Source organism: Pogonomyrmex barbatus, unplaced genomic scaffold (assembly GCF_055798465.1).
Source record: "Pogonomyrmex barbatus isolate J1 unplaced genomic scaffold, ASM5579846v1 scaffold2, whole genome shotgun sequence".
Lineage (NCBI taxonomy): Eukaryota > Metazoa > Arthropoda > Insecta > Hymenoptera > Formicidae > Pogonomyrmex > Pogonomyrmex barbatus.
The window spans coordinates 13,658,417-13,685,250 of NW_028297116.1; the positions used below are offsets into that span (position 1 = coordinate 13,658,417).

The 26,834-nt window shown below is 36.7% G+C and overlaps 1 protein-coding gene across 4 annotated transcripts in view; it reads right to left on the minus strand.

Annotated features, from left to right (window-relative positions):
* Positions 1-21,323, minus strand: part of Appl (amyloid-beta-like protein) — a 45,586-nt gene extending 24,263 nt beyond the window's left edge. For 2 of the 4 annotated variants that reach the window (XM_011640714.3, XM_011640713.3), the window contains exon 1: positions 20,994-21,322. In XM_011640714.3, the coding sequence (XP_011639016.1) occupies positions 20,994-21,053 (60 nt within the window). In that variant the 5' untranslated portion in view covers positions 21,054-21,322. Of the gene's footprint in view, positions 1-20,993 lie in introns of all 4 variants that reach the window. The other 2 variants (XM_089077470.1, XM_089077471.1) reach the window with 2 other exon arrangements.
* Between the last annotated feature and the right edge of the window lie 5,511 nt (positions 21,324-26,834).

Here is a 26,834-nt window from a genome sequence, read left to right on the forward strand (position 1 = left end):
CATGGGAGAAGAGAGATGAGGGATCCAAAAAGGGATGGGATCCTCGTAACCTTGAATACATACTGCGACATAGATTGTTCGATAAAGCGATTTTCATTATTGTGCACAAAGTTACTCTATCGCTCGGCGAATTTAGATATTAAAATCTAGATCTAATAATCCCCTCGGGTAACAGCCTCCACGCTGTTTCTCAAATAATACGCTTGTTACGCTCGCTGAAATCTAGATAGTGTTTTCGCAAGTACCGTCCTCCAAGATTTAACGATCGTTTGTATCGACTGTATTTTTTTCTATCTTTATCTAAAATAGCCGTTGTTTCCAGATAAGCTTATTATACTTCCGTAAAGTCTGCAATACGATACTTTTTGAATTTCGATGTAATTGTGATGAAGCGCTCTCTCTTTTAAAAAATTTTCAGAGTTTCTGATATATTTCACAAAGAGTTTTGATTTCTACATAGAGATGTTTCTCTCGACAAATAATAAATAAAGATGTGCTATCATTTTTATTTTTATGTATAACAGTCGATTTCTAAAAAGTACTTCCCCTTGATAGTTTACGCAATTTAAGAAATTTAAATCGAAAGAATATTTCTCTGCAGTGGAAATCACGATTTGCAAAAAGTAAAATATATCGCTGTACTCATTACGTGTCTGTCTACAGCGTGTGACATGGAAGATTCAATTAAAATAACATTTCGCTGCTTGGTTGGAATATCAATATTCGTATCCTCTTCATCCCCCCTCCTTCTCTCTCTCTCTCTCTCTCTCTCTCTCTCTCTCTCTCTCTCTCTCTCTCTCTCTCTCTCTCGAAAACGCGACTTTCCGTTCGAAATGGTTTCCTCGTTAGCGGAAATTACTTGGAGATATCAGCGACGGAATCTCCTGGGACGTGTGCGGTCGGCATCGTGGCTTGCTCAACACCACCTCAGAGCCGCACATTTAGGGGGTTGGCGACGTTGCACTAACTGTAATACGGGCTAACTATTCCCATGAGGAAGCGTGCATTAAGTTGCGTGCATTAAGTTGTATACAGCCGGAACTTCTGCGTAGCTTAATCCCGATACATTGTGAAATAATAAGTAGTAATAGTGAAATAATAAGTAATAATAAGTGTTAAAAGTATGTCAAAAATAGAGAAAATACATAAAGGTACATTCGATAACATATCGGATATTTTCAACAAAAGCGATTTTTGATCGAAAATTGAGATCACCTTTGTAGGAAAAATATTTGGATCTTTGTCAAAGAATAATCAAGAATGAATAATTAAGAAAAAAAGATTTGACAAATTAAAGTTTAAAGGTGCTCTAATAAATCATTTTTCAACTTAACCAAGAAACTAACTGCTTCAATTCAGATACATTTTACTTTAGTAAAATTTTTAAAGAACTGTCATCATCAACATATTTAAACAAATAGCACAAAGCTAATATCTGCACACATCTGCACCATCATAAATTAACTTGGGTCAAGAATCCGTAGATAAAAAAAAAAAAAAATTGCGAGAGATACAAAATACTTCGAAAAATATATATTATATTCTAAATATATGCATTTATATATTTTAGAGAATTGGAAATGACGGGATGTGACTGCGTATAAGTTTTGCCGAAGAAAGAGGTTGAGAGACTTGTAACTCGTAACTCCGACTGGCTCAGAAGAGAGGCACGATGCATAAACAACGACATTTGATTTCATCGCGAGATGCTGACATGCAGCTCGCATCAGAAGCAAGCATGCACTGACGTTACGGAGACTTCGCTGAATAAACAGAATCTCCTTGTTATCTCCCGATTATTAGCGAGACGTTGGCGGCAAGTCGCTTCACAAAGCGCCTTCCAATCTCCGGTATCGAATTTTTCCTTGGTGCAAAAAGTCGGAAAGCCACTTTTCAACGAGGAGGAGGAAGCCGCGCGCCAAAGGAACGGGGAAAATATCGCACGCGTATATGATGTGCGTCGAGTCGTGCAATTACCGACGTAAGAGGGACGAGATAAGTAAGTGGTTTCTTCATACATCTTCCTTTACGTTTGAGAAAATTATTCTGGAATAAATCTTTATAATATTTCTTATACATAAAATCGAGCTTTTGCGAGATAATCGATACAATTTAATATTAACAAAATACTGTGTAAAATATTTTAAAAAGTATATGATATAAATTTTATATATATATATATATATATATATATATATATATATATATATAGGTATTTAAAATATGATAAATTAAACATCATGCATATCCTGTCATTTACAACGGAATTAGATATTCGTTTTGTAATATTAAGTACCCACGTAATTTTCAAAATAAGCCAGCGACGCGATACGAGATACTGATATTGAATTCTTTCGTAATATCGATGATCAATAAATGATCCGTTCCATGAATGAAAATTTATTTTCACAAAAAGGATTTTGATGTCAAAGGCTATTACACAATATCTACCGAGTCGATTTGTTTTCCCCTTATACGTGTAAACGAGCGTTAAAAGGCCAATAAACGGCCCGGTCGACACGACTCTAAATTTCCGGGCACGCGCGAGGCATTTGACATTCAACTTTCACGCCGCGTGAACACCTAATTAGCTGCTGCACTATTTAACAGCTTATTATTTTATTAAGCGTCGCGCTCCAAGCACATTAATTAGCCGTGAGTACACGTGCTCTTAATCGCCTCACTTATTGCTCGATCCACTTTATCAACGTATCCGATCGCGTAACTCATTGTTGCAGCCATTGTTTTTGTACGATGCAACCCGCGTGATTTTCGTATAAACAAGGACGCAATAGCAATTTTACAATTGAATAATTTTCTGAAAGTTGATATAATTTAATTCTTACTTGATTTTCATGTGAACAATAACGCTAGTTTTGAAGGAAGCAGGATTTTTCTTGAGAAAAGCCATAAATATCAACACCATTTGCCTGAAGGGTTTGCTAAATAAGATTTCATTTTTCACTTATTTTTAAGTGTAATTATATTACGCTACATAAAAGAGCTCTGTTCTTTATTATAATGTAATATTTTACTAAATAATGTTTGCTAATGTTTTACTAAATAATGTTTGCTAACTACTGTTTTGTCTGAGACCTATTCACCGCTACAAAATCATTTATTTAGAAACAGCTATTCTCAACAACTAGGAAAAGAACTTTAAAAACCAAGGTTTTACATTCTTCTTACTGCTCTTTTCAAAGTTCAGTTTACATATCTTTAAATATTCCTTTTATGTTATTATATGAAGTCCGGTGAAAGAGTTTGATTCAAAACTGCACACATATAATCTTTATATAATATTCACAAACATATATAATATGTAAAAACATATGTTTGCAATTTGACGATATGAGAAATGATTATTTTATAGCAATTCATGTATTTCGATAGTCTCGTATTTTCAAAATATGCTGTAATATCCAGGCAAATGAAAATTAGACGTCACTATGTTAACGAGGAGATGTAATTCCACAGCACCGGAAAATAAATACGCTTCGTGGAGAGCAAACAGAATAGGATTTATCGATTTGGTCGATTTTACTGCGCGTGAATTTGGCATTGGGTTAAACAAACATGAGAAACAATGGCGCTTGATTGAACCGTGTGCAATTTCGAAATTAATCGCAGCTACACAAAACTGAGTACATTTTAATCAAGGCTATTATTCTATGACCATTTTACACAATTATTTTTTGATATTTTGATATTTACGCGATTGCGATTCAAGGATTGAATGATTTGAAGATTCGAAAGAATACAAAATCCCGAAGTTTCCCCAAAAGCGATAAGGATTGTTCGTTCGTAGATTCAGAAAAACTGAAAGTTGAAAAATTTAAACTCGGAAAGCTTAAGAAAACTCAAGATCGAAAGATTCAAAGATCTGAAACTTTAAACATGCTAAAACCAGAATATCTCGAAATCCCTTTGACTCGTGTGAGCCTTGGCATTCCAAGATCCAAAAGTAATCTGATTGATCGCTATTCGCGATCAGCGTAACCTAAAATATGGAGGTTGTTAAATTTCTCCATTTAATTCCAATTGGATTTTCGTACCATTAAATATTTTCCACCTGCATAATTCTTATAATTACATTAAACGGCTTATGTAATTACATTACGATTTCCCCATAATTACACACACACTCTGATCATTTAAACAAAATTCCCGAATTTCCCGCGGACTTAATCCAACGTTGAATTTTACCGAGATTACCGGATTTATGTGGAGAGTTTTTCTATGTTCTCTGCACATTCTAAAAATACGTCAATTTAAATAACCCTGGCATATGGTGGCGAGCGTATAACGTCTCGAAGAGCAACGACTAGCCTAACGATTAATTCAATCCCTCCTGGGCGCGGGCTGAAATTAATTTTCTAAAATTAAAATCCATCTCGTGCGCGCGGATGCTTAACGAGCTAGTGGCGATTTCCTCCGGTGCACGCAGGTTTAATATTCACTTTCTCACCGTCCATGACAGACAAGGGGGCAAAGCTCGGTGCAAAGTGTAGGCGTGCGTTTACGATCGCACGCCCTATGATCATTCATGATCATCGTCCACAGAGGGTTCCCAAATCTCGGAAAACAAACATCAATATGTAATAAAATGTGAAATCGAATTTCCAAGGTATATCGATCTTTTTCGAAAATATCAAAATATCTACTATGTATTGGACATAATTTATATCTAATCTTTCGATTAATTTAGCAGAACTTGCCAATCTACAACATTTTTTTTAAAAGCTCTATTTTGAATCAAATTGTTAGATTTCCCTTTTAATAATAATAAAATAATTTTTGGACTCTTTTTAAAACATTTTGGGAACAACATTCCCACTTGCCGATCTATGATATTAAATCTGCTTGATTTTTGAACGACGACAATTCAACATTTTTCGAAAAGCTCGGCATTTTGAATAAAATTGTTAAGTTTCCTTTTAATAATAATAATAATAATAATAATAATAATAATAATAATAATAATAATAATAAAATAATTTTTGGTATCTTCTTAGAACATTTTCAGAACAGTTTGGGAACCGCTGGCTCTGAACGATGTACTCACTGCGGACGACATGCACGAGGCACACCCTCGCTCACACTCCCGCAGAAAGACACACAGGCCTAGCACGTGGCACAACGGTGGTAGTGATTATCGCTCGGTACTCTCGCTGGACGGAGCGGTGTTTCGCTCGAGCGGGCCGCGTTATTAAATCAACCAACCCTCCCGTCGCGCAACCCTGCTCGATCCCGCAGAGCTGCGAGCGAATCATCCATTCGGGGACTCGACGGACGAAACCTTTATCTCCGCGTTACAACGCCCTATTTTTAATACCTCGAAATAATCGCCGATAAACCGTAACAACCTTGATCCTGCCAATAATTCCCCGTGACGTTGTCGCTAGGAAATAATGGAATCGCGTCGGCCCGAACTGTCGATCGATTCGCTTCATTTTTTATTCATTACCTCGAAACGCGAGACACTCAAGCAGAATATTACGTTCCGCTCATTGTAATACCATTGTAGTGCCGCGGGATTGGCGGAAAACACACGGCATTTATTCTATTCGTGAAATCTGTGGACGATGCTTGTTGGCGGGCACTGCCGAGGTACTCCAATAATTTTCAAATTATATGCCATTGTTAATGAAAAGCCAAATTTGCGAATTTATAAGCTTCAGAGAAAAAATTAATCATGAAACATTTATTCGTTATTCTATTTACAGAAAACTTGATTTTGATGAAATTTCAAAGTAAAGCTTATTTATTAAAATTGAATGTTAAAGAGCTATCGCATATTAAAACACGTCAATCTATTCGATATTCTCATACTCTCTAAATGGAAAAATAAAAGAAGTGCTTTTGATCGAGCGTTAATGAATAAAATAATATTTTCATTGTGCGGGTAATCTCTAAATATAAAAAAAAAAAAGGAATCTAAGCCTTGAATTATTTATTATTCGTAAATTTATATGTGCTTGAAGACCTCTCCTTTCTCAACTCTTTTCTTTCCTCCTTTCCTCTCTACAAACGCAAGAATACCGATATTCTTTCAACAATTTATTTGAATATCTTTTACATTTTTCAAACAGTTAATTTTTCGAATTTAGGTATGATATTTAAATTAAATATCGCGATTAAAAAAAAAAAGTCAATGTCTTAGGCGGCAAAGAGTTTTCAAGAGTGACAGCAAAAGTAAAAGGTACGAAAAACGTGTAGAAAATCCCGGGATATCGTTGAGCTGGTATAATAGTACGGCTTGAAAGTGTTGAACCACGTTGGAAACTTTCAGCCTGCTTTAATTCAATACCGCCTACGTGGAACACGCTCGTGAATTAGTTGCCACTCTGGTACACAATCCTGCGAGACGCGAGATCGGGCAACGCAGCCAACGTTCTGCGACATTGCCGGGGAGAGGTTCTCCTTTCGCAAGTGTCGCAATGTGTAATCGCTTCATCGACTCGCTCGTAGCGCAGGATCGCGGTGTCGATCGATAAACGTCTTATTTTTAGTCCCGGCGCGTCACGACAAAACGGTTTCGTGCTTCCTCCGGTGACGCTTCGTTCGATCCTGCGTTCGGACGGGAGGACGATGTCTTACAGAGGCAGGAGAGGCGAGAGGACGTCGCGTCCGGGGTTATTAAAAAACGTGTGCGGAATGCGACGGTAAGCAGCGGCGACGAGAGAGGCTTCCGGCACGTCCGCTGAATTGATATAACACGAATTTTCTTACCCTCCGTGCCGACCGAAGCCACCATTGTGACTGGTGGTCACCGCCCGCCCGTAAAATCGATAGCCCTCCCCCCTTCTGGAAAACTACAGGGGGAGACTAATAAATCGACTCGCAGAACGGGAACACAGAGCTTGTTGACTTGTTTCTACTCTACCGTCTAAAGTACCTCACTCGGCAATTCGGATAACTTATTCATGTATACATTTATAATTTTGTTCGCTCGCGTCATTGATCAACGATAAAAAAAAGATGATATATAATCATTCGTGTAGGAATTAATATTCAGCTCCCGAGAGCTAATTTCGAAAATAATAAATTCATGTGTGTTGAATGCATCCTTTCTTTTACTTATGTATATTTATCCTTATATATAATATAAATTATATTATATAATATGTATCATAATATATTATATACATAATTATTGTTACCTTTATAAGCGTTATATGATATATAATTTATCATGTCATATAATATATTATAATATATTATATAAATTATATATCATATAACGTTTATAAAGATAACAATGTGCCGTGGATAAATTTCAATAATTTTCAATTAATTTTGTGATTCAATTAAAGAAACATATATAGTTTCCCGTAAAAAAATTTCGTTATTTTTAACAATTCCGAATAACCTCGGAAAAATATTGTTTTCTGAATGTACGTTTATCTCTCTATTCTTCCTCAAATTCAACGGGAATGTTTAGACGTGTCGCTTCTATGACAGGCCGCGTTATATACCAAGGAAGACTCGGATTGCAGATTCTGATTCACTTTGAAGTCGAGATGTGAATATACATTTTTCAGGAGCCACTGATACGGTTACCGTTGAGAATCGTGGATTTGCGCGAGTTCGCGTAAATAATGCAGGCGGAGCGGAAATAATTTAATAGCGATATACCCGTGTGACACAAGACAGGGCCGAATCGCGTACAGGACGAAACCCCGCTAAGCTGACGTCAAAGGGCGGCCGTCTATTTTTTAACCGTTAGAAAGATCTTCGACGGCAGCCTTTTCCGGCTGCTCGCGCGGCTTTCCTTGCCGCGCTTTCTCTCTTCCATCGCTACTTTCCTTCGCGACTCACGGCGATCCTTATCTCAGACTTCGATTTTTCCACGGCGACCGAAAAAAAGGGAAAAAAAAAAACAAGAAAGAAATGCGGCGACCCACTTCGTCGAAGAATACGCCTCGGCGAGGTGTTTGACCTCACCGCGTGCACTTCGCGATTTCTGCGACCGGTAATCACCGCGGTTATTAACCCTGCGGTAGTCGGTAATCTCACAGAACGACGGCCCTTTTTCCAACGGAGAAAGCAATTTTCAAATATAAGGAAGAAAAGAAGACTCTAGTTCGTTTTGCTCGTCAGGTACAGATTTATGTAGCGAGAAATATGTCGTAAAAAGGAATTCTACTACTAGTACTTATGTCAGTACAAATCACGTTATTACTGGAAGTTTTGAAATGTTTATATTATCGAGCTAACGAAGCATTTTGTTCACGAAGAATAACGGTAATAATAGCGTATATATCTTGGAAAATTTGTCGACATTGCATTTAACTCAATTATTTGTAGATGTGAGTTTATATATTTTTTTTTTATTCTACGTCGTGTTAACGAAACAAGTAAAAGCAAAATAGAATTACAATTATTTAAAAATTTATTAATCGGAGCTTTTAACAAAAATTAGATAATTTAATTCTCCTTTTTAAAGTTCTCGGGAAAATCTCATATAATTTGTAAAAGCTTTACATTGTATATTAACGGCACATATAAAATATGTGTAAAAAAAGAAATATGTAGTTGTCGATTTATTTATATTGTCCTCCAAAAATAAACAAATACGAATCTTTTTGAATATGAGTAAATTATATAGAGTAATGACAAAATTTTAGAAATATACATATATACATATATATTTTGTTAAAAAAAAAAAATATTAATGAAAATAATGCTAAAAATAAAAATAAAACCAGACAGAATGTGTAATAATTAACTAAATCAAGTATACAAAAATTAATTATTTAATTCAAGAAAAAAAAATACAGACAACAGCTCTCTATAATAATTCTCTATTATGTCAAAACTTATTCTAAAATATAAATCTTCAAGACACTTAAAAAGCAAATAGCGCGCTGTTCAATGCAATCAATGCATCTCTGGAAGGATCAATGATACTATTATTATATTATATTCACGTTTACACAGCGCTACTGACGGAGTTAAAGACGTAGGTGTGCCGATCATCGATGACTCCCGAATGACGTGTTAACAGGCGTTGCCGCGCGCGCGTTTTCTTCATGACGTAATGGATGTTATAAAAGTTGGCACGGACGATCTGTTCTATCTCGAAGAAACCACGACGATCATTGTTCCGAGAAAGATGCGAGTTAGACGAAGACACAGATCGTGACACAGATCTGACGGTGTGATGCAACTGCGTATAAACCACGCCTTTGCTGCAATTCGTTACCGCGTTGCGCCGAAACATTTGCGTTTTACGAGCAAACCGTGTACTATTTTCCAGTCTTTCGGAGTCTTCTAAAACTGACACTGGTCCATACTATCATAATATGCAAATATGCATCGTAATATGCAAATGAAAAAAATGTACGACCGAAAAAGAGATAAATCGATTTGCAATGGTAACTTTTCGACAAATATTTTCATTTTTAGTTTCTCGGTGTAAGTTTGATGCACGTGTAATTCCTTAGTTTACTCTGAAACATAAGTGATGTAAAGACTGCACGTATACTTGTACTATGAAACACCACAGTCGATCGTAATCTCTCTATCATGGCGTGCTCTGTTTTGCTCTAGTTATTCATCGATCATAGCAAATATACATGCACGTTTCGTGCGTTGGAAAAAACTATAGCTCATATAGCTGCGGCACAAACTGCAAATAATTAAAACGTACGACTCGATATTTACTACGATAAAAGTCATTATACTACTGCGAATCGATATTGCCCTGCATTTATATTACGTATAGCTTGTATGTTTCTCATATATTTTTCAAAATGAGTAGTAATACATAATAATATTACAATTAGAATAATATCCAATGTATCGATATTTATCGATATTTACAATAACTCTAAAAATTATCGTGTAACGTTAATGCCTCAAAATTGAATATTTTATATTTATGATATCAAGATTTATATATCTTGATAAGGAAATAGATAATAACATATGTAATATTCATGACATCAAGATCAAGATTCGTTCTTGATCCAAATACTCGATGACATTTTCCTCTCGAAGACGCAATCTGTCAAGTCGATGTAACGTCTTACAATGAGTTACGACGGCGTACTATGCAATAATTACAGCGACATTGTCTTTGCGGCGTAATAATGCGATGTGAAAAAAAGAAGACAATCGCATGTCACCCTTGTCACCCTCGTTTTTCTCTCGCGACTTTGAACCCGCGGCATGCCGACTGCATGCCGGAAGGAAGTTTGCAATTTTCTTTCTCGTTCAACGGAAAAGGCGAGGAGAAAAATGCTGAACGGTGAGAAACCCATCCCAAGTCCCAAGCGTATGCGCGCGCAAAAGAAGAAATTACATGAAACTTTACGCTACATAGCTGTAAATAATCCTTAGCAACTCCCATATATGAATCTATATATGAATATGGTTATTTAGCAAAACCAAAGGAAGCTCCGCTTCGCGATGATCGCGACGCGAACAACGGTGTTATCTTTTACGATGCCAGTGATAGTGGAATTAACGTATAACGATTCACGTTCAATGAATGACTCTCATTAAAATGTTCCTTCGGCGAACAATAGTCGTAAACAACTATTTATTCATTTTACGTAAGATATTATATTTAAGGGGATTTGTTTAATGCATCTACGAAATATAACCGCAGAGGAGCTTCTAATGCACGCAATATTACATGCGACAGACTTTCGAAACAAGCGCCAGAAAGGTGTTGTTGAAAGAAACAAAAAAACAAGAATGTACAAAGCGGAAGCTATAAAGGCGGTTTCTTTAGGAAGAAGTAGAAAAAGCAGTAAACAGAGAAGTGATGACCAAGAAAGGAGGAAAAGAGATACAAAGAGCAACAGGAAGAAAAATAGCGCAGGAACAAGAATGCTGAAGGTAGAAAGTAGGCGTACATAAAAAAAAGGATGCTAGAAGGAAAACTACAGAAAGCAGGTAGCAGAAAGGAGGCGAAAGTAATTACTTACAACGGCGCGATGTATTTAGTTTCATGAATTAGTTATGCTCCCTTCATGTAGTTTAACGAAATTAGCATACGACGGCACTTTTCATTTTCGAACAAAATCAGATTGAAAGGGTATTAACGACGTGATATGTAAATTGTTCGAATGGAATTAAATTACAGTTAAGGTCAAAGTGCAATTGAATATCACGAATTACACAAGTATCATGCTACGTTATACGATTCTTAAGTAAATATTCTGATATTTTACTAATAATAAATGTAATATCGCGACCAGTCTATGTCTATCGGATTCGATGGAAGACGAATTCATATATCTGTCCTAATTTAATACAAATCGAATCAGAAGAGAAAACGTATTGAAAAATTGTTCAAACACGCTGTTAATTCTTAAAGACGTGCCAGGAGATCAAATTGATGGGCTATAATTGGGTCAATCTGAAACAAGTCGAAGTCGACGGCTCTCGATGTGAGAGAATCAAATTATTGACTTTCTCGATACGGTCGAAAGACGGTCGTAAGTCACAAGGCATGATAAATTCGGAAATAATTACGTAACAAGCAAAGTAGAATAAAATATATAAAAAGATACATAGAAGAAGTTAAAAATAGAAAGACGTATAAACAAGAATAAAAAGAAGTCTCTCGCTCTCTCTCAAATTCATCCCGTCTGTCTCTTCCCGATCTTTTCCCGAGAAAATCGTCAGAGCTCCTCGCGACAAATGAAAGGACCAAATTGCCTTCCACGTCTCAGGATTTGATCAATCCGTGCCCGTCTCTCGAGGACGGAGTATCGATTTGGCTCTTTTAAATAAATGATACGCCATCGTTTCCACTTATAGAATTGGCTCACCGAGGCACTCCGATACGGCCGTTCTTTTACGATTTATTAGCGCAGCTTCGTTAACGGCCTTAAAGAATTAGCCGGCGACAGCTAAGCGGGCTGCGCAACGAGTCGCAATCTGTGCTGCGCGAATGGTACTTTAAGACCGACAGGACGACGGTCTCTCCGGACGGGAAAACGTTAAGGGGATTAAGCAAACTTCGTCGAGCAGATAACGACGATGCATGCCCGTCGCAACGCATTACGCGACGCGCGTGGATGAACCTTGGAATCTACTTAAATGTATACGGAGGATCAAGCGCGCAAGTATCTCCGCGTCCTTTTAGAAATTTCAGCAAAGTTTATCGCGAGTATCGTAGAGAGAGAGAGAGAGATCGACCGCGATCCAATCGTATTTATCATCGCCGAATGAAGTTACGTGCCAACGAAAGGACGATGTATAGAGATGCCTCCTTGCACCTTTCGCATGACTTGGAAAACGCACGGCCTCGTTCCCTCGGAAGGCCGTCGTTTCGGTATCGCGACGGCGATATTTTATTTCCGTCCTTCTATCGAAACGCTAACTTATTTATTCTAGTTTCGAAGTTTCGAAGTTTAGTTCGAAGTTGTAAATTTAATTTAAGATTATTACTTATGAAAATTCCTGAGAAAAATAGACGTAACAGACGGCGATAATACACTCGTCTGGAGAATCTGTTATGAAAATATTTTCCGGCGATGTGACGAATTCTTCGTATAATATCTTTCAATTTCTCCACAAAGTATGACATAAGGAATGCATGCATTGTAAATTTTTCATGTGCATTCGGAAAGTTACCGCAATCTGTTTCTTGTTGGCGATAGCTTTAGCATAAACGTCCGCAGAGACGTATTAAATTCGCCGCGCGAAAGAAACGTCAGAATTAAGAGGAAACCTTAATCTCCATAAATATCCGGTGTAATCCGTCAATTTCGCATTTGTCCAGAAGTTTTGCGGACCAGACGCTTTTACAAGGCGCGTTATAAAAGAGAGCTCTCTCTCCCTCTCCCTCTCCCTCCCCCCCCCCTCTCTCTCTCTCTCTCTCTCTCTCTTTCTCTCTCTCTCTCGTTTAACGACACGTCGTTCATTCACGAGTATCGTATTCCATAAATAATTCTTTCTGACTGCGAAATATGTTTTTCTCCATAATCTGGCCCGATTAATCACGATTGCAAGGAGGTGAAAGAAAACGGCGACGTATTAAAAGCTATTTCAGCCGATTTTCGCGAACTCGTTGCGCCACGCTTAATGCAGATTTGCCGTGTCCCTTGTGCGGTCGTCTCTCTTTGGCTGTAACGCGCAGAAATTACATCGCTACACCTACCTATAGATGTGCGAGGGTCCGTAAACGTTTTGCGTCGCGGATTACGTTCGCGATTGCGAGTAGTTCTGCGCTTTCTCGCGCCAGCACAAATAATGTGGGGCAGTACGGACGGTGCTTTGAAATTTAAATCATCGATGGCAGACGGTGAAACCGTATATCCCATCCCGTCCCGTACCGCATAGACCGCAGAGAAACAGTCGCAATAAAAAGATCGAGCGCACGACAAGCACATATTTATTAATCGAATGCTGATATGTGCCGATAGCTATAATTCTCATACATTTTAACGAGACATTGTTTCAGTAATATTTTTGAAAGCCACTCTTTAAAATTTAAACCTACGATTTCCAAGAGTTTTATTTTGACAGACTGTAAACTCTTCAATAATTTATAATAGGTTTGCAATTGCTTCATATCAGCTTCTTATCAGCTTATACAAATTTATAAAAGAAGAAGTTTGAAGATAGTATATTAGTACTTTATTTTTTCGGTATTATGTATTTCAGTTTAATTTATAGTTTATTAAAAGAGAATATTTTTACTTACAACCACAATACTTTAATCTTCAATTACATTTGAATCATAACGTATAACGCTGAATTTTACGTTTCAAATTTGTTGATAGATCTACTTTTAATCTTGAGATATGAAACGATAATTTTCATGCGGATGCTGGATCTCGGAATAGCATAGGGGACTAAGTAATTATGGTTTTCACTTTGCTTTCACCGGCCAACGGATATCGTGCGGATAGATTCCATTTTTGCCTCGTTGCCGCGCCGAGTTGTGAATTAGTTGTGAGTTGGTCAGAGTCGTTAGATTCGTTCGCGATTAACGGGAGAATCTTCCGCGGCACAAATCATCGTAATGCCGTGTGACGCGTGTGACGCGTCGCGAATAATTAATAAATCGCGGACGCAATCACTGTACCGGTGAATAAATTACGGCGCAATCAACGCCGATTTCCCTTGTTCGGCAGTCATCAGTTCTTCGTTACTTCCACGGCCACGAGGAATCGTTCATTTTTCATCGATGTACCGCAAGTTCGGCAATAGAAAAATGTCTCCTCGAAATTAAAGTTCTCGCTCGCCGACGGTAATTTTCAGTTTCGAAATGAAATTGTATGGCGGAATAAATTATGCATCGTGCAGAAAGCACCGAGTCGAAATAAATTATACGTGTGTAGAATGAATCACGCGAATGCAGCGAGGAACATCTCGTTCCTTCGGCTGAGAGTAGAAAAATTCCATGGGAACAAGTTAAGTGGCTTGATTCTGTTTGACTCTGTAACCTCCGACTTCCCTCTCCTACACATAATAATTTACACAGAAAGTACTACTTCCGGCTTCTTATCTAGAGTCATGTAATTTTCTTTAATGATTCATGCACCTCTCTTTTTTCAATATCTTCAACACGAGTATTAATTAAAAAAATTATTATATAAACAAATATTATATTATCAATTCAATGAAAAGAAATATCCAAATTTGCACAAATAATTATTTAAAATCTTGAACTTGAAAATTGATGGTACCGTAATTTCTTTTATACAAAATTCATTTTTATAATACAAAAATATGGACTTTATGTCACATTCGCTGAAAATGAAATGAATCTAATAGATTTTTTTCTGAAACTGGAACCAACTCCCAGGCGTGAGGATTCGATGCGTAATCGACGTCACGGGTCTACATGCGTAATGTCAAATGTATTTTATCTGTCACGCGATGTAGCATTGTAGAGAGATTAAACACATATTTTTCATGTATACAGAATTCATCATCCGTACATTTACATCTCACATCTCGTTTCCGCTTGTCGATAGAAAGCGCGCGTTTAGTCGTATTTACGATTTATGCGAATTTTTTTCCGCCGTTCAGTTCGTATTGTTTTTTTTTCTCTTATCCTTCCCTACCCCTCCACCCCCCTTTTCCCTTACCGTATAGCATGCAAGCGAAAAGCTGTCAAAAGCGGTTGCGAGGCCGTTTTGAAAAGCACATGCTCGCGAATATTTTCGGCAAATTCTATCTTTGCCGGTTTTTTCCCTTAATTCCATGCGCTAGTAATCATTTATATGTTAATTCCACTTGACATAAAAAAGACGGCGGGTGACATATTCGCAGGAAATTATTTTTCCTTGAAAAAGCTCTGCAATACGTGAAAACTCATAGTATTAAAAATCCAATGTTCATGAAAATATTTACGTCATGTAAAATAAAATATAAAAGATCTTTTTATAATCCTTTTCTAAGTTAAATAAAATAAAATGTAGAAAACCACAATTTCTCTCTCTCTTTTTCTCTCTAGACTTCTGTATGTGGCATTTTGCGGCAAAGACTTTTCCGCATCGTTTCAATAAAAATTAATTTTTCTTAATCGTTTAGTCTTAAAAATATTATATTAATATTTTATTATTTTATATATACTCGTGAACATAGATAATAATATAATTATCTAAAATGAAATCGCTGACTTTAAAAAAAATTAATCATGACGAACGTGATGGTTATTATGGAGGCCTAAAAAATGTAACAATCATACATGGTATAATTATATATTATATATATTATATAATCTTATTAATTATTAACAATTTTTAGGTTTCATTTAATTACGTTCCTGAGATTATTTCATTAACTTGATTCTACTAAAAGCGAACGCGATACAACTAACTTTTTTTTACCGTTACAAAATGAAGAAAATGTGTAATCTCAGAACTGTTGCACATTATTATTGAGTTGTTTTTGTTTTCAAGACATTGATTTTTTTCGCAGAATGAACTATTTATATCAATACATTTATATCCATTTACCAAGATAGTTTTGTGATATAATATTATAGTACTTATTTTAATTGCATAATATATTAATTATATAATTATATATAATTTTGATATTATATATATATATATATATATACTTATCAATTGTTATTTTTAAGCAGCAATCGAAAATTAATAGTCGATATTAATATATATATATATATATATATATATATATATATTAATATCGACTATTAATTTTCGATTGCTACTTAAAAATAATAATTGATAAAACCAGATTCTTGATGATCAAATGATCACATAGAAAAAAATGTTTCATAAAATTATTTTCATCTTGATACAAAATTATTTCGATAATAAGAAGTTAAAATATATTTGTTATTTATATCATGTTTTTAAAATACTGTTTTTATTTTATATATGTTAAAAATTATATGTTAAAAGATATATATGTTAAGTATTTTTTATTTTCCTTATAATAGTATATAAACATTTTATATTGTGAACGCGTTATTCGGAGTTATTTCATATTTGTCTGATCAATATATGTTTTTCTCTTTGCTATTTTTTCATTTGAGTCTAAAAAAGCAGTTTTGATGCAGAACAATTTTTTGAGTCTAAAATGCAGTTTCTATAGATATTCTGCATAACCTCATATTCATGTAAATTATTATCTTGAAAGTAACCTGAAGATTTTACTTGGAAGATTTCATCTTCTCTCTAATACAAGTTGGCTCTAATGCAAAGGGACGATGTTTCTGACATTTCTCTTTTAGCACAGCTTTATAGGATAGAATTACACATACAATTAGACGCTAAATGTTGCAAGAATAGATTTAAAGTGAATAAATCCAAGCATGATATCAAATTGAATTCTGACAGAATTGTATAAATTAATTGCTACGACACTTTTGCACGCTACGTTATGTTATGTTATTGAACAAAAACAAATTGAATATCATATTAATTTGTGCACATAGATGAGAAAACAGAGAAATTCGATTAGTTTAAAAGAATAGATTACCTCACATAATATAACGAAATATAAATGTAATATAAATGTAAAGGTAAATTATACAAAACAAATTCATTTCAATTGGCAAAAGGAAAAATTACATAATATAATAGTGTATATATACATATACATATATATAAATTAGTAATTTCCAATTTATTTGTTCGACACGATAATAAATTAAGGCAAATACAAACTATAATAATCGGGGCAGAAAAATCGGACATAACGTTTAATAAATTATATTTCTCAATCTTTTTCAACATTAATTGATGTTACTAAATAATCAGTTAATAAAAGAGTTATTTCTTATCACATAAGGAATAAAAAAAATAATATTATCCTCATTTAATCTACATTTTATGGAAATCACCTTCATAACATAAAATTAAATCTTTTTTTCATAAGGTTCTTCCGAAATTACTAAAAGAAGATACTAAAATGCTAATAATATGTGACACACGGTTTATCCACTGTAATATATTTTTTTGAAAAACTTCTTTTACATGATGTAACATAAATCATTTTGCATACAGGAACGAAAAACACCGTAATTTCCATCTGCGATCTACGCTAGTAACTCACATATTACACATATTACAGAATTTTTCATAACTACGTATGTATGTCTAATTTAAAACAATATTTGTTTATTTTTTTTTTTCAAAAAGAGCTATTATTAAACCCATGAAAGTCGTAAAAATTTTAGAATTTTAAACAAACTTTTATTAAGAAAAATTATTTATTCTGTATCAATTACAAATTGTATCACTCAAATATCAAGCCACTAATTTTCACAAATATCTTGCGTAATAAAGTAAAACAGATTAAAACCGTTAAATAAAACAATCTTTGCTGTTTTAACCATTGATAATTTAAAAGAATATAAAAGAACGGTACGCCATCACAATTTCAAAAAGGTTATCATCGTGCATCTGCTTAAAGAACCATGCAACGAGAAGCGAGATTAAAAAATAACAGAAGAGAAACGGATGTTACCGAAAGCATCATTATCGAATGCTTTTAACCGCGGTTTTTTTTTTTTTCGACAAAAGACCAGTTTACGATGATATGGCGTATGCGTCAATATAACAAGTTGCATGTACGCATGACCGCGTGCGTGAAACGGGCGTGACACTTCCAAACATAAACGAGATATTAATACGATGATGATCACTTTTGCCTCGTGACTGATTTAAATGACGCTTTTAAATCGGACGGAGCTGATTTAAATGGCGATGCAGCGTTCAAATATCGGAAAAAATTAACTATCACACTGGACATAGCTGGAACGATAAAGCCGAGAGAATAGATTTTACTCGTAATTAAATAAAGAAAATCGATAATATCGATTCTGCATGTACACGAAAGCGGCAGTTATTTATTGTACGCGTCGAATGACAATAGCCGCAATCCTAAATTTTCATGAGTTAATATCGCTAATATCATCATCGGAACATTCACGTTTCAGTAATATATATGGCATGACAAACCCCAAATTTCCGTGAATACGAATTAATTTCCAGTTTCGGAATGCCTCCGTTAATTTATGATGCCGAGCCTAAATTTTCGCGGACTTTAGTTACTTGCATCAATATCGGAAATCTCACTGTACTGCGTAGTTAAACATTCACATTTGCCAATATCGCTCTTATTAATTCATTATTATTATTATTATTATTATTATTATTATTATTATTATTATTATTATTATTATTATTATTATTATTATTATTATCACCATTATTGAAACACCTACATTGAATTCTAGATGATGTGACGAACTAACCCTAAACTTCCATGATGATCATAATTAATATGGTTTTCCTAAAGTACCCCCGCTAATTTACGGTGCAACTAACATTACGTGAATGTAAATTAACGCGAATTCAAATTACGTCACTACTATAATTATGTCACTGTACTATAATTTTTAAGACATTCTCGCATTCTCGAAATTATACGCAATCTCTAAATTTTTGCCAAGTTCAGTTAATCGCGAGATAGGCGAGTCCCAGATTGCATGGGGAAACGGCAAATGTTGCGCGTGTAGTTAAAAACGATTCTTCCACATTTCGAATCGTGGTTTCATTATGCTAGACGCGCAATTAACGCCTCTCCCCGCGCCTCTCGCCGCCGACATAATGGTCGACGACCGCGTCCGTGGGTGCAGATCATTTTCGAATTACAAGGGATCGATTGGTGGGACAGCGATACAGTCGCGACATGCAAATTGTTTGTTATATTGCCGTTTATTGGTATGTTTTATCGCGCGCTACACAGAAATGGCTGCTTTCAAAACTACATTATTGTTACATGAAGTCACATTGTTAATTATTACCGAGGCTAATGGAGCGATATTAATAGACATGCGTTGTCACGGCGAGGCGGTCAATCGGACGGGAAATCGCAAATCGGGAAGAAACGTAAATCTTGCATTGATAAGTTGGATTTCTCTGCGGGACGCAAAAGAGAAAAAAAAAAGTATTACGTGACGTAATAATTGCGGCCGCGGCGAGAGAAATGGCGAGGCTAATTCAAGATTACGGATGTCCTCTTCGCGATTTTTAATTGTATTTACGGAAAGGAGCGCCAATTAACTCTCAATTGCAGCGTATTGCTTTCACATAACAAGTCGGATACACAAAAAAAACAACAAACCATGCTCTTTAATGAGATTTGATATTTATGGCACATATTCTCTCTCTCTCTCTCTCTCTCTCTCTCTCTCTCTCTCTCTCTCTCTCTCTCTCTCTCTCTCTCTCGCACAAACATAGTACGCGATTTTTATGAAATACGATATTGCGATTCACAACCGAAACATATTTTTTATCTGTGACAAAAATTCGCTGGAATGTCTATCTCGAATGAATCATCCGGAAATAACAATAACAAAAAAAAAAAGACATGCGACATGGAGAGTCAAATCGATTGGTATCGAGGACTAATACAAGTCGCTCCTTTACGCGGCCCACGGTCTTTTCACCACCCACGCTGGGAATACCCACACACATTCACGGACGTGTTAAAATTTCCATGAACGTTGAACAACGAGCGTCGCGCGTGCATCTCTTTGCGCCATCGAAACCCCCGTTTTTCAAAAACCTACGAGACTTGTGCGATATTACACGGGATGGATAGAAAACAAACGGTTTGATCAAACTGTAAACGTGAAACTGCGTAGCCTAGCATTTTATATCGCGCTGCCGACGTTACAGTCGCTATAAATAATTGCTCGATACAATTGCGCCTCAGGAAACGAGGATCACGTAAGACCTAGCTTCTCTGTTCGCTTTTCAATATTTATATTATTTATATTATTTATATCTTAGATTATATATTTCATGTACAAAGAGTCACGCTCTCGTTGATGTAATCGATTATTCAATCAACGTTATTGAACGGACCTCGATCGTTTTTTTTTTAAAAACACGCATGTTTGCAGATTTTAAATTACTTCGTATAATGCATTAAAATATTAAAACAAATGTTTGCAAATATAAACACCGAAATTATCGATTATTTCCTTACATTGCGTTCTTATGTTAAATTTATTAATTATTTCTTCACGTCAGTTTTGATACGCGAGCGTAATTGAAAGATCGAGGAGCGAGAAAAATTTTCGCGTGTTATTCTGACGTATAATAACGAGTTTCGTGATTCCACGAAATAGGGCCCGGAATTAAATTAAGTAGGTGCGATGCGATCGGTACGTGCGGCATCATCACGGTCATTGATCGGACCGTTTGACAGCCGCCATCGTACTGGCCGGAATCGCGGCGAAGTATCGGCACGTTGATTCCGGAGCAAAGGAAAAAGCGGAGTTCGCGGCACACTACATCGATCGCGGTCAGAGCGCCTTGCTGCGCCTGACATTTCCCTGGCTCAAGGGTGAAAGCATCGCGCGCGAGCGAGCGAGCTCCCTCACTGTTCATTTCGACTATCCAATCCATCATTTATAAAAAAAAACTCCGGTAAAAAGAAAAACTATAAGAATGTGAGGAAAATGAAGAGGGGAAAGGGAGACAGAAAGGAAGACAGATACGTGAGACGAAAGAATGATGGATTCTTACCTCCACCCGGCAGACCGATAGGACGCCGAGCAGTGCGGCCAACGCCAGCATCCCCTTCATCTTCTTCTTCCTCTTCCCGGCCCACCTACGATCCCACGTTCTCGTCGAGAATGTCCGCTCCGGGGATACCTCGTGAACTCTCCGTCGAAGGCTCTTGCTTTCCTCTTTCTGTCTCTTCTTTCTCTCTTCCAGCGGACGAAGGCAGCGCGACGTCTGTCGTAAACCAAGTCCGAGTCCGAAGCAAAACGGGACGGCCGACTACGTACGTCGTATACGTACGTAATGCGGTTTCGATGCGGCGCGCGCGATACACCCGTTGTGATACTACCGAGAGCGCAAACTACTGCTGCCCGCCGCTGCTGGGTGGGTCGCTCGCTCGCCAACGAAAGCAAGATGGCGGCGCGCGTCGGCCGGTACGCCGCCGTCCGCCAATCACGGCGCAGCCGCCCGCTCACCGGCGCGTTCACATGCGCGCCGCGACTAGTCGATAATGTGGCGGGAAAGCCGCGGGTTCAAACGGCGTGCCCCGCGCGCGCTGTCCGGAGTCGCGCGACTCTCTCGCGATTCGATTAGGCAATTAACGCCCGGACTGCTGCGAGGATTTCAATTAACTCGGTCGAAACCTAACCGGGAACGAAACGCTCGACGTTGCGGCCAAATAAACCGGTTTCGTGACAAACATACATCTAATTTTGATTAGACGTATGTTTGTCTCCTTTCTTTATCAACGTACGTGCTAGATTGTCTGTTTAATTTGTTCGATTCTGACGGACGGTTCATCTGTTTATATTCCGGAATGGAAGTATGTTGTAATAAACGTTATCCGTGAAAAATAATAAAGAGAATAAATTCTATAAATGTATAATTCTATAAATGTATTATTTTATAAATGTATTATTTTAATACTCGAGAAAACCCCTCGCGCGTTGAAGATGTCGGTAATGTAATGTAATATAAAATAATTCTGTATATTTTAAGCAATCGGATGATGCTTAATTGCATCAGCATGTGATATCGTCGTTATCGTTTTTCAATAAAACCAATAAACATGTCCTTAATTGAAGAATTCGATTCCGCGAAAGAATACATAGGAGAGATATGAAATGTATTAATTATATAATTTTATTCTTCAACCTCCTATCTTTCTTCTTTATTCCGATAGAATTATTTCCCCAGATTATATTTCTGAATATGGTTTCGTATTTCTTTTTTTTTTAACTGTAACATTATGAAAATATTTGAAAATTGATATTGGAAATTGATGCTGAATCCACTCATGCGGAATTAATTCTCGTGAAGTAATTTTAATATATAAATTCGCCCAGTTTATACATCAATATCTTTGATTTATTTGAACTTTGGTACTCATTACGCGACATATTGGCGCCCGGATTATCATCACAATAAATTATTCGACATTCAAGTAGCACGATGTTGCATACGTTTAATGAGTTTATTTGTGCTCCTAAATTACAGAGGCGTAAGAGGCCGCAAATGTTATTGTCAGAATTACAGAAATTTCTGAGCTCGCAGATGCCGGCGAAATATCTCCGAATAAAATTATTATCAACTTTGTTTCGTGCGTAATTAAAGCGGTTCTCAGAGTAACGTTGTTGTGTCCGCGCACTTTTCAAACTTCACGAGAATTAATAAAAGCATTTGTTTGACAGAATATTTAACGAAGTGGCTATTGCGTCTAGTAACATTTTAATAACATAATATTCATGTACATTTCAGTACAAATAAATTACACGCGCTATTTAAATTTACTCCAGAATTTTATTAAACGAGACTTTCTCGTGGATATATATATATATATATATAATGCTAATTCTCACTCATTTAAAAAAGAATATGGTTTTGTCTGCCACGACTAACGCGCTAATTTATTTACAGAAATTCTCGTGTGATTATCTTACGATTCAAGAAACGAACGACCGATCCCGATAAAAATGCGGTGCGTGACTCTCTTCGCTAGTTAAAAAGGCTCTTCGTTCTTTATGCCGCGGAATGATGAAAGAACCATACCTGTTCGATGACACTCGATGAAGAAATGAGAGTCCGCTGCGGTAAATTGGCCTTCCGTATCTATGCAAGGAATCAAAATGACTTGGCGAAGGAGGGACGACTAGATGGGAAGAAGGAGGAAGAGAACAGATGGAAGCAACGGATGACGGAAGGGAAGGATGACAACGTGGACGACAACGGCGGAGGAAACGGGAAGTGGAGGGAGGGGGAGCGTGCGGAGTGGTTGCAGTGGAGTAGAAGTTGAAATGTCTGCATCCATGGCAAAATCAACAACCTGTAGATACGAGCTACCGGCTGGCGCTATTGCGACGGCAATAAGGTAACAAAGAAATCATGTTACCGCTCTATGGAGCACCATTCGAGGAGAGTAAGAGCGACGAGGCACCCGTGCAAATATTTCCCCGTCGAGATTCCGGGATCACACGTGTGCGCGACTGCGACATCGCAGGACCCGCTTTTGAAGAAGAGGGCTCGGAATGTTTTGTTCGACACGACGGAGCCGTTCCTTCGACACGCGACAGGGAAAAGTCCTTGATTCCTGTCGCATCTTCTTAAATTCACACTTTTTCTATATACCGCCCGCGTTTGTTATCAACTAGCTAGCTCCTTAACGAAACTTTTTCTCTCATCTTCTTTCTTTGTACACAGGGAGAGATTTCTCTTGCTAAAAATGCTGTGCGTTAACGGTTCCTGACTTAAAATGACGAAATTACGAAGGCTTCAGCGAACTTAAGCTACAAGAATGATAATTGAGAAAAACATTTTGTTCTTCTGGATTTTACTTTTGTAAAATATTATCTAGCGGCTTTGGCTACTGAACTATTTAATTCCACGGGAGGGGAAATAACAAAAGGACTAGTTAAATTATAATTTTTTTACGAGAATTTTGAATTGATTATCAAATGCGTTCATATATATATGTCAATATAAAACAAATGGATTATTATAATAATAAAAAGATAAATAAATAAAAATAAATTAGAATTATTATTTTACTATTATTTTATCTAGATTCGCTGTAATAATGCATAAAGTAATACATCTTGAAATGCTCGAAAATGGCGAATTACAATGATGGCGCTCTTTTTACATTAATTGAAATTAAAATATAATTTTAACATTTCGGTCACGTCAGTTGGCTTTGAGCATTAACTAGAAGTGCATTCTGCTAAAAGGTAATTTTTTAAATATAAGCCCGGATTTTTTCACAACTTGCTTTACAAGTTAAAAATGACGTTCACCTTCTGGACAGAAATATATGTCCATTCGAAAAAATATGGTAATTCGGAGCTGAAATTTAAATCCAAATTTTAGTACGTTTTATAGCTTTTTTTATATCTCTTTTTGTATTATACATTTATATGGTTTTCATATTCTTCGCAATTACACGAACAGCCATTAATTAAATAATCACATTTGTGCGAAAAGTGGCTAACAATTACTTCATCACGACCAATCTCTTAAATTTTTAGCAAAATTTTTAGTGGTTAAATAAACATAACGTTGTTTACAGCGACCGTAACCGAAAAAAATGAGTTTATAGTCGATTCCCTCGTGCGCAACTACATGCAGTCGTTACAACACGTCGTTGGTTACGATAATTGGCTCCGCGCGTCGAAATAGTAATTTTGCCATTCGACATATCGCATTCGCAGAATTGCGTCGCGATATGCGGTACTGAAATAATACGCTAACGCGGCCGCGGGGAATCTCTCGCGTTTCAGAATCAATTACGAGCTCGCGAATTATGCTACTGTTTTATTTTCTGCGTTTTTTTTTTTCTTCTTTCTCTCTCATTTGTTATTTTACGTTGATGAAAAGTACGAGAAAGAGAGAGAGAGAGAGAGAGAGAGAGAGAGAGAGAGAGAGAGAGAAAACATGCTCTAACACCGACGATAATTATCGTCTCTCGACGATAATTATCAAGTCGTGAAGACGACCGCAGATCTTCAAAGGCTGCGATGTTTCGAAATTGCGATGTTTCTCGAAGGGGCCAAACTTCTTAATGAAAACGGGTAAGGCAGCGAAATGAGAGTAGAAAAGGAGCCGCTGCTGCCGCCACGCAAAGTAGCACATTAAGTTCCGAACCGGGTGGTCCGTTCTCGTCTCGCAACAGCGCGGCCATTTTTCAGTGATAACACACCGTGAGGGCCGTCCTTGCGATAAAATGCGACGAACAATTGCGGTATCTTCCAACGCGAACAAATGGGGCAGGTGCCATTCAGACCCGCCTCAGATAACGGGAATCCCATCGTCCCAACATCAAGAAATATTGTTACTTGTTTCTTTTATTATTCACTAATTTTCAATATTCTTGTTTATATTTTAATTACCGAACTATAATTTTATTTATTAATATCATTGAATTGAGAAAAAATATAAAAAATAATAAAAAATAACATAAATTATATGTATATTATACATACTTTAAATTTAAAATCAAACCTTTTAATTTTTTTAACGAGATCAACTTTACGGCTATATTCCTCTTATTTTATTGCGTGTAAACTATTTAAAAGTAGCGTAATGCGTAAATTAATATCCTATATAGTGAGTAATTCGATATTAATTAACACAGTTTTATTAACATGTTTCAATCATAAATAGAAACAATTCCAAGCAGACATAGACACGTCTTACAAGAAATTACAAAAGTGCAGAATTAGACAGGAGATATAAACTAAGTGAGATTGAATTCAGATATCAATTCAACAAATATATGAAAACAGTTTCTCGTTTTAACCCTGGCAATGAAATCGTGACAGATCCATGAAGTATATTTTTTCACCTCTACATAATCGAAAAATAAACCAGTGCATCGAAGTTATATAAACTTCAATATTTGGCTCAAAAAATTCGAATTGCAGAGCGAATTCACTAGACCCAAATGAAAAAAAACAATCAAATTGAAAAGCAATTTTTGTTTTCGCGTTTCATTATGATTATATCCTTCTACAATGTAACGAAAAAGCGGAAGACAAATCTGTGAGAAAGAAAAACATAATTAAAACGTAATTGTAGTATTTAAGACTAAAAATTAATATCAAAGATATATATATATGTAAGTCAAATTTTCTACGAAAAATTCGGGAAGAGAATGCTCTTGGAAAATTGAATTCTTTTGAAATTTTCGCGAGGAAATTCGCAGAATTCCTCGTCACTCGATCGCGCGATTCGCCCCGCTCGCGCGAGCGGACCGACATCAAGCGAGCCAACAACTTTTGTCTTTGGCCTTTTTCGGCAGGCACATGAAAATGCATGAGTAGGTAGCCTTGGCCCGTGTGCCTTCGCCCCTGTGTACGGGCACCGTACCCGTACCGGTTACCCTGGAAACGGTATCGATTTCAACCCTCAGCTATGCAGTAGGAAACCAGCACCAGCACCATGGGGGTCTCTTCACCCTGAGTTTCGACGAGGCGCACGGAGCCCGTTTCGACAACCCGATTACAAGGACCCTCTCTCTCTCTCTCTCTCTCTCTCTCTCTCTCTCTCTCTCTCTCTCTCTCTCTCTCTCTTTCTCTCTCTTCTTCCCTCCAGATCTCTCTACCCTCAATCGTGATGCCGCTCTTTCTCTCTTGTCCTGATCCTTCAAGGGCTTGTCCTAGGACATAGCAATGAACGCTTTTCTCCCTCCCATTCCCTCTTTCTCTCTTCCTGTTGTTAGTCCCGACCGTCTCTGTTTCACTAATTTACGAGGCCGTATGCACCTCTCGGTTTCGATTGCTCTGCCCGAAAGTTATTATTAGCGTACCGCAAACTGCAAATAGCCCCTCGATCCTCGTAGTAGATGATGGATTTGCGGATCTTCCTAAT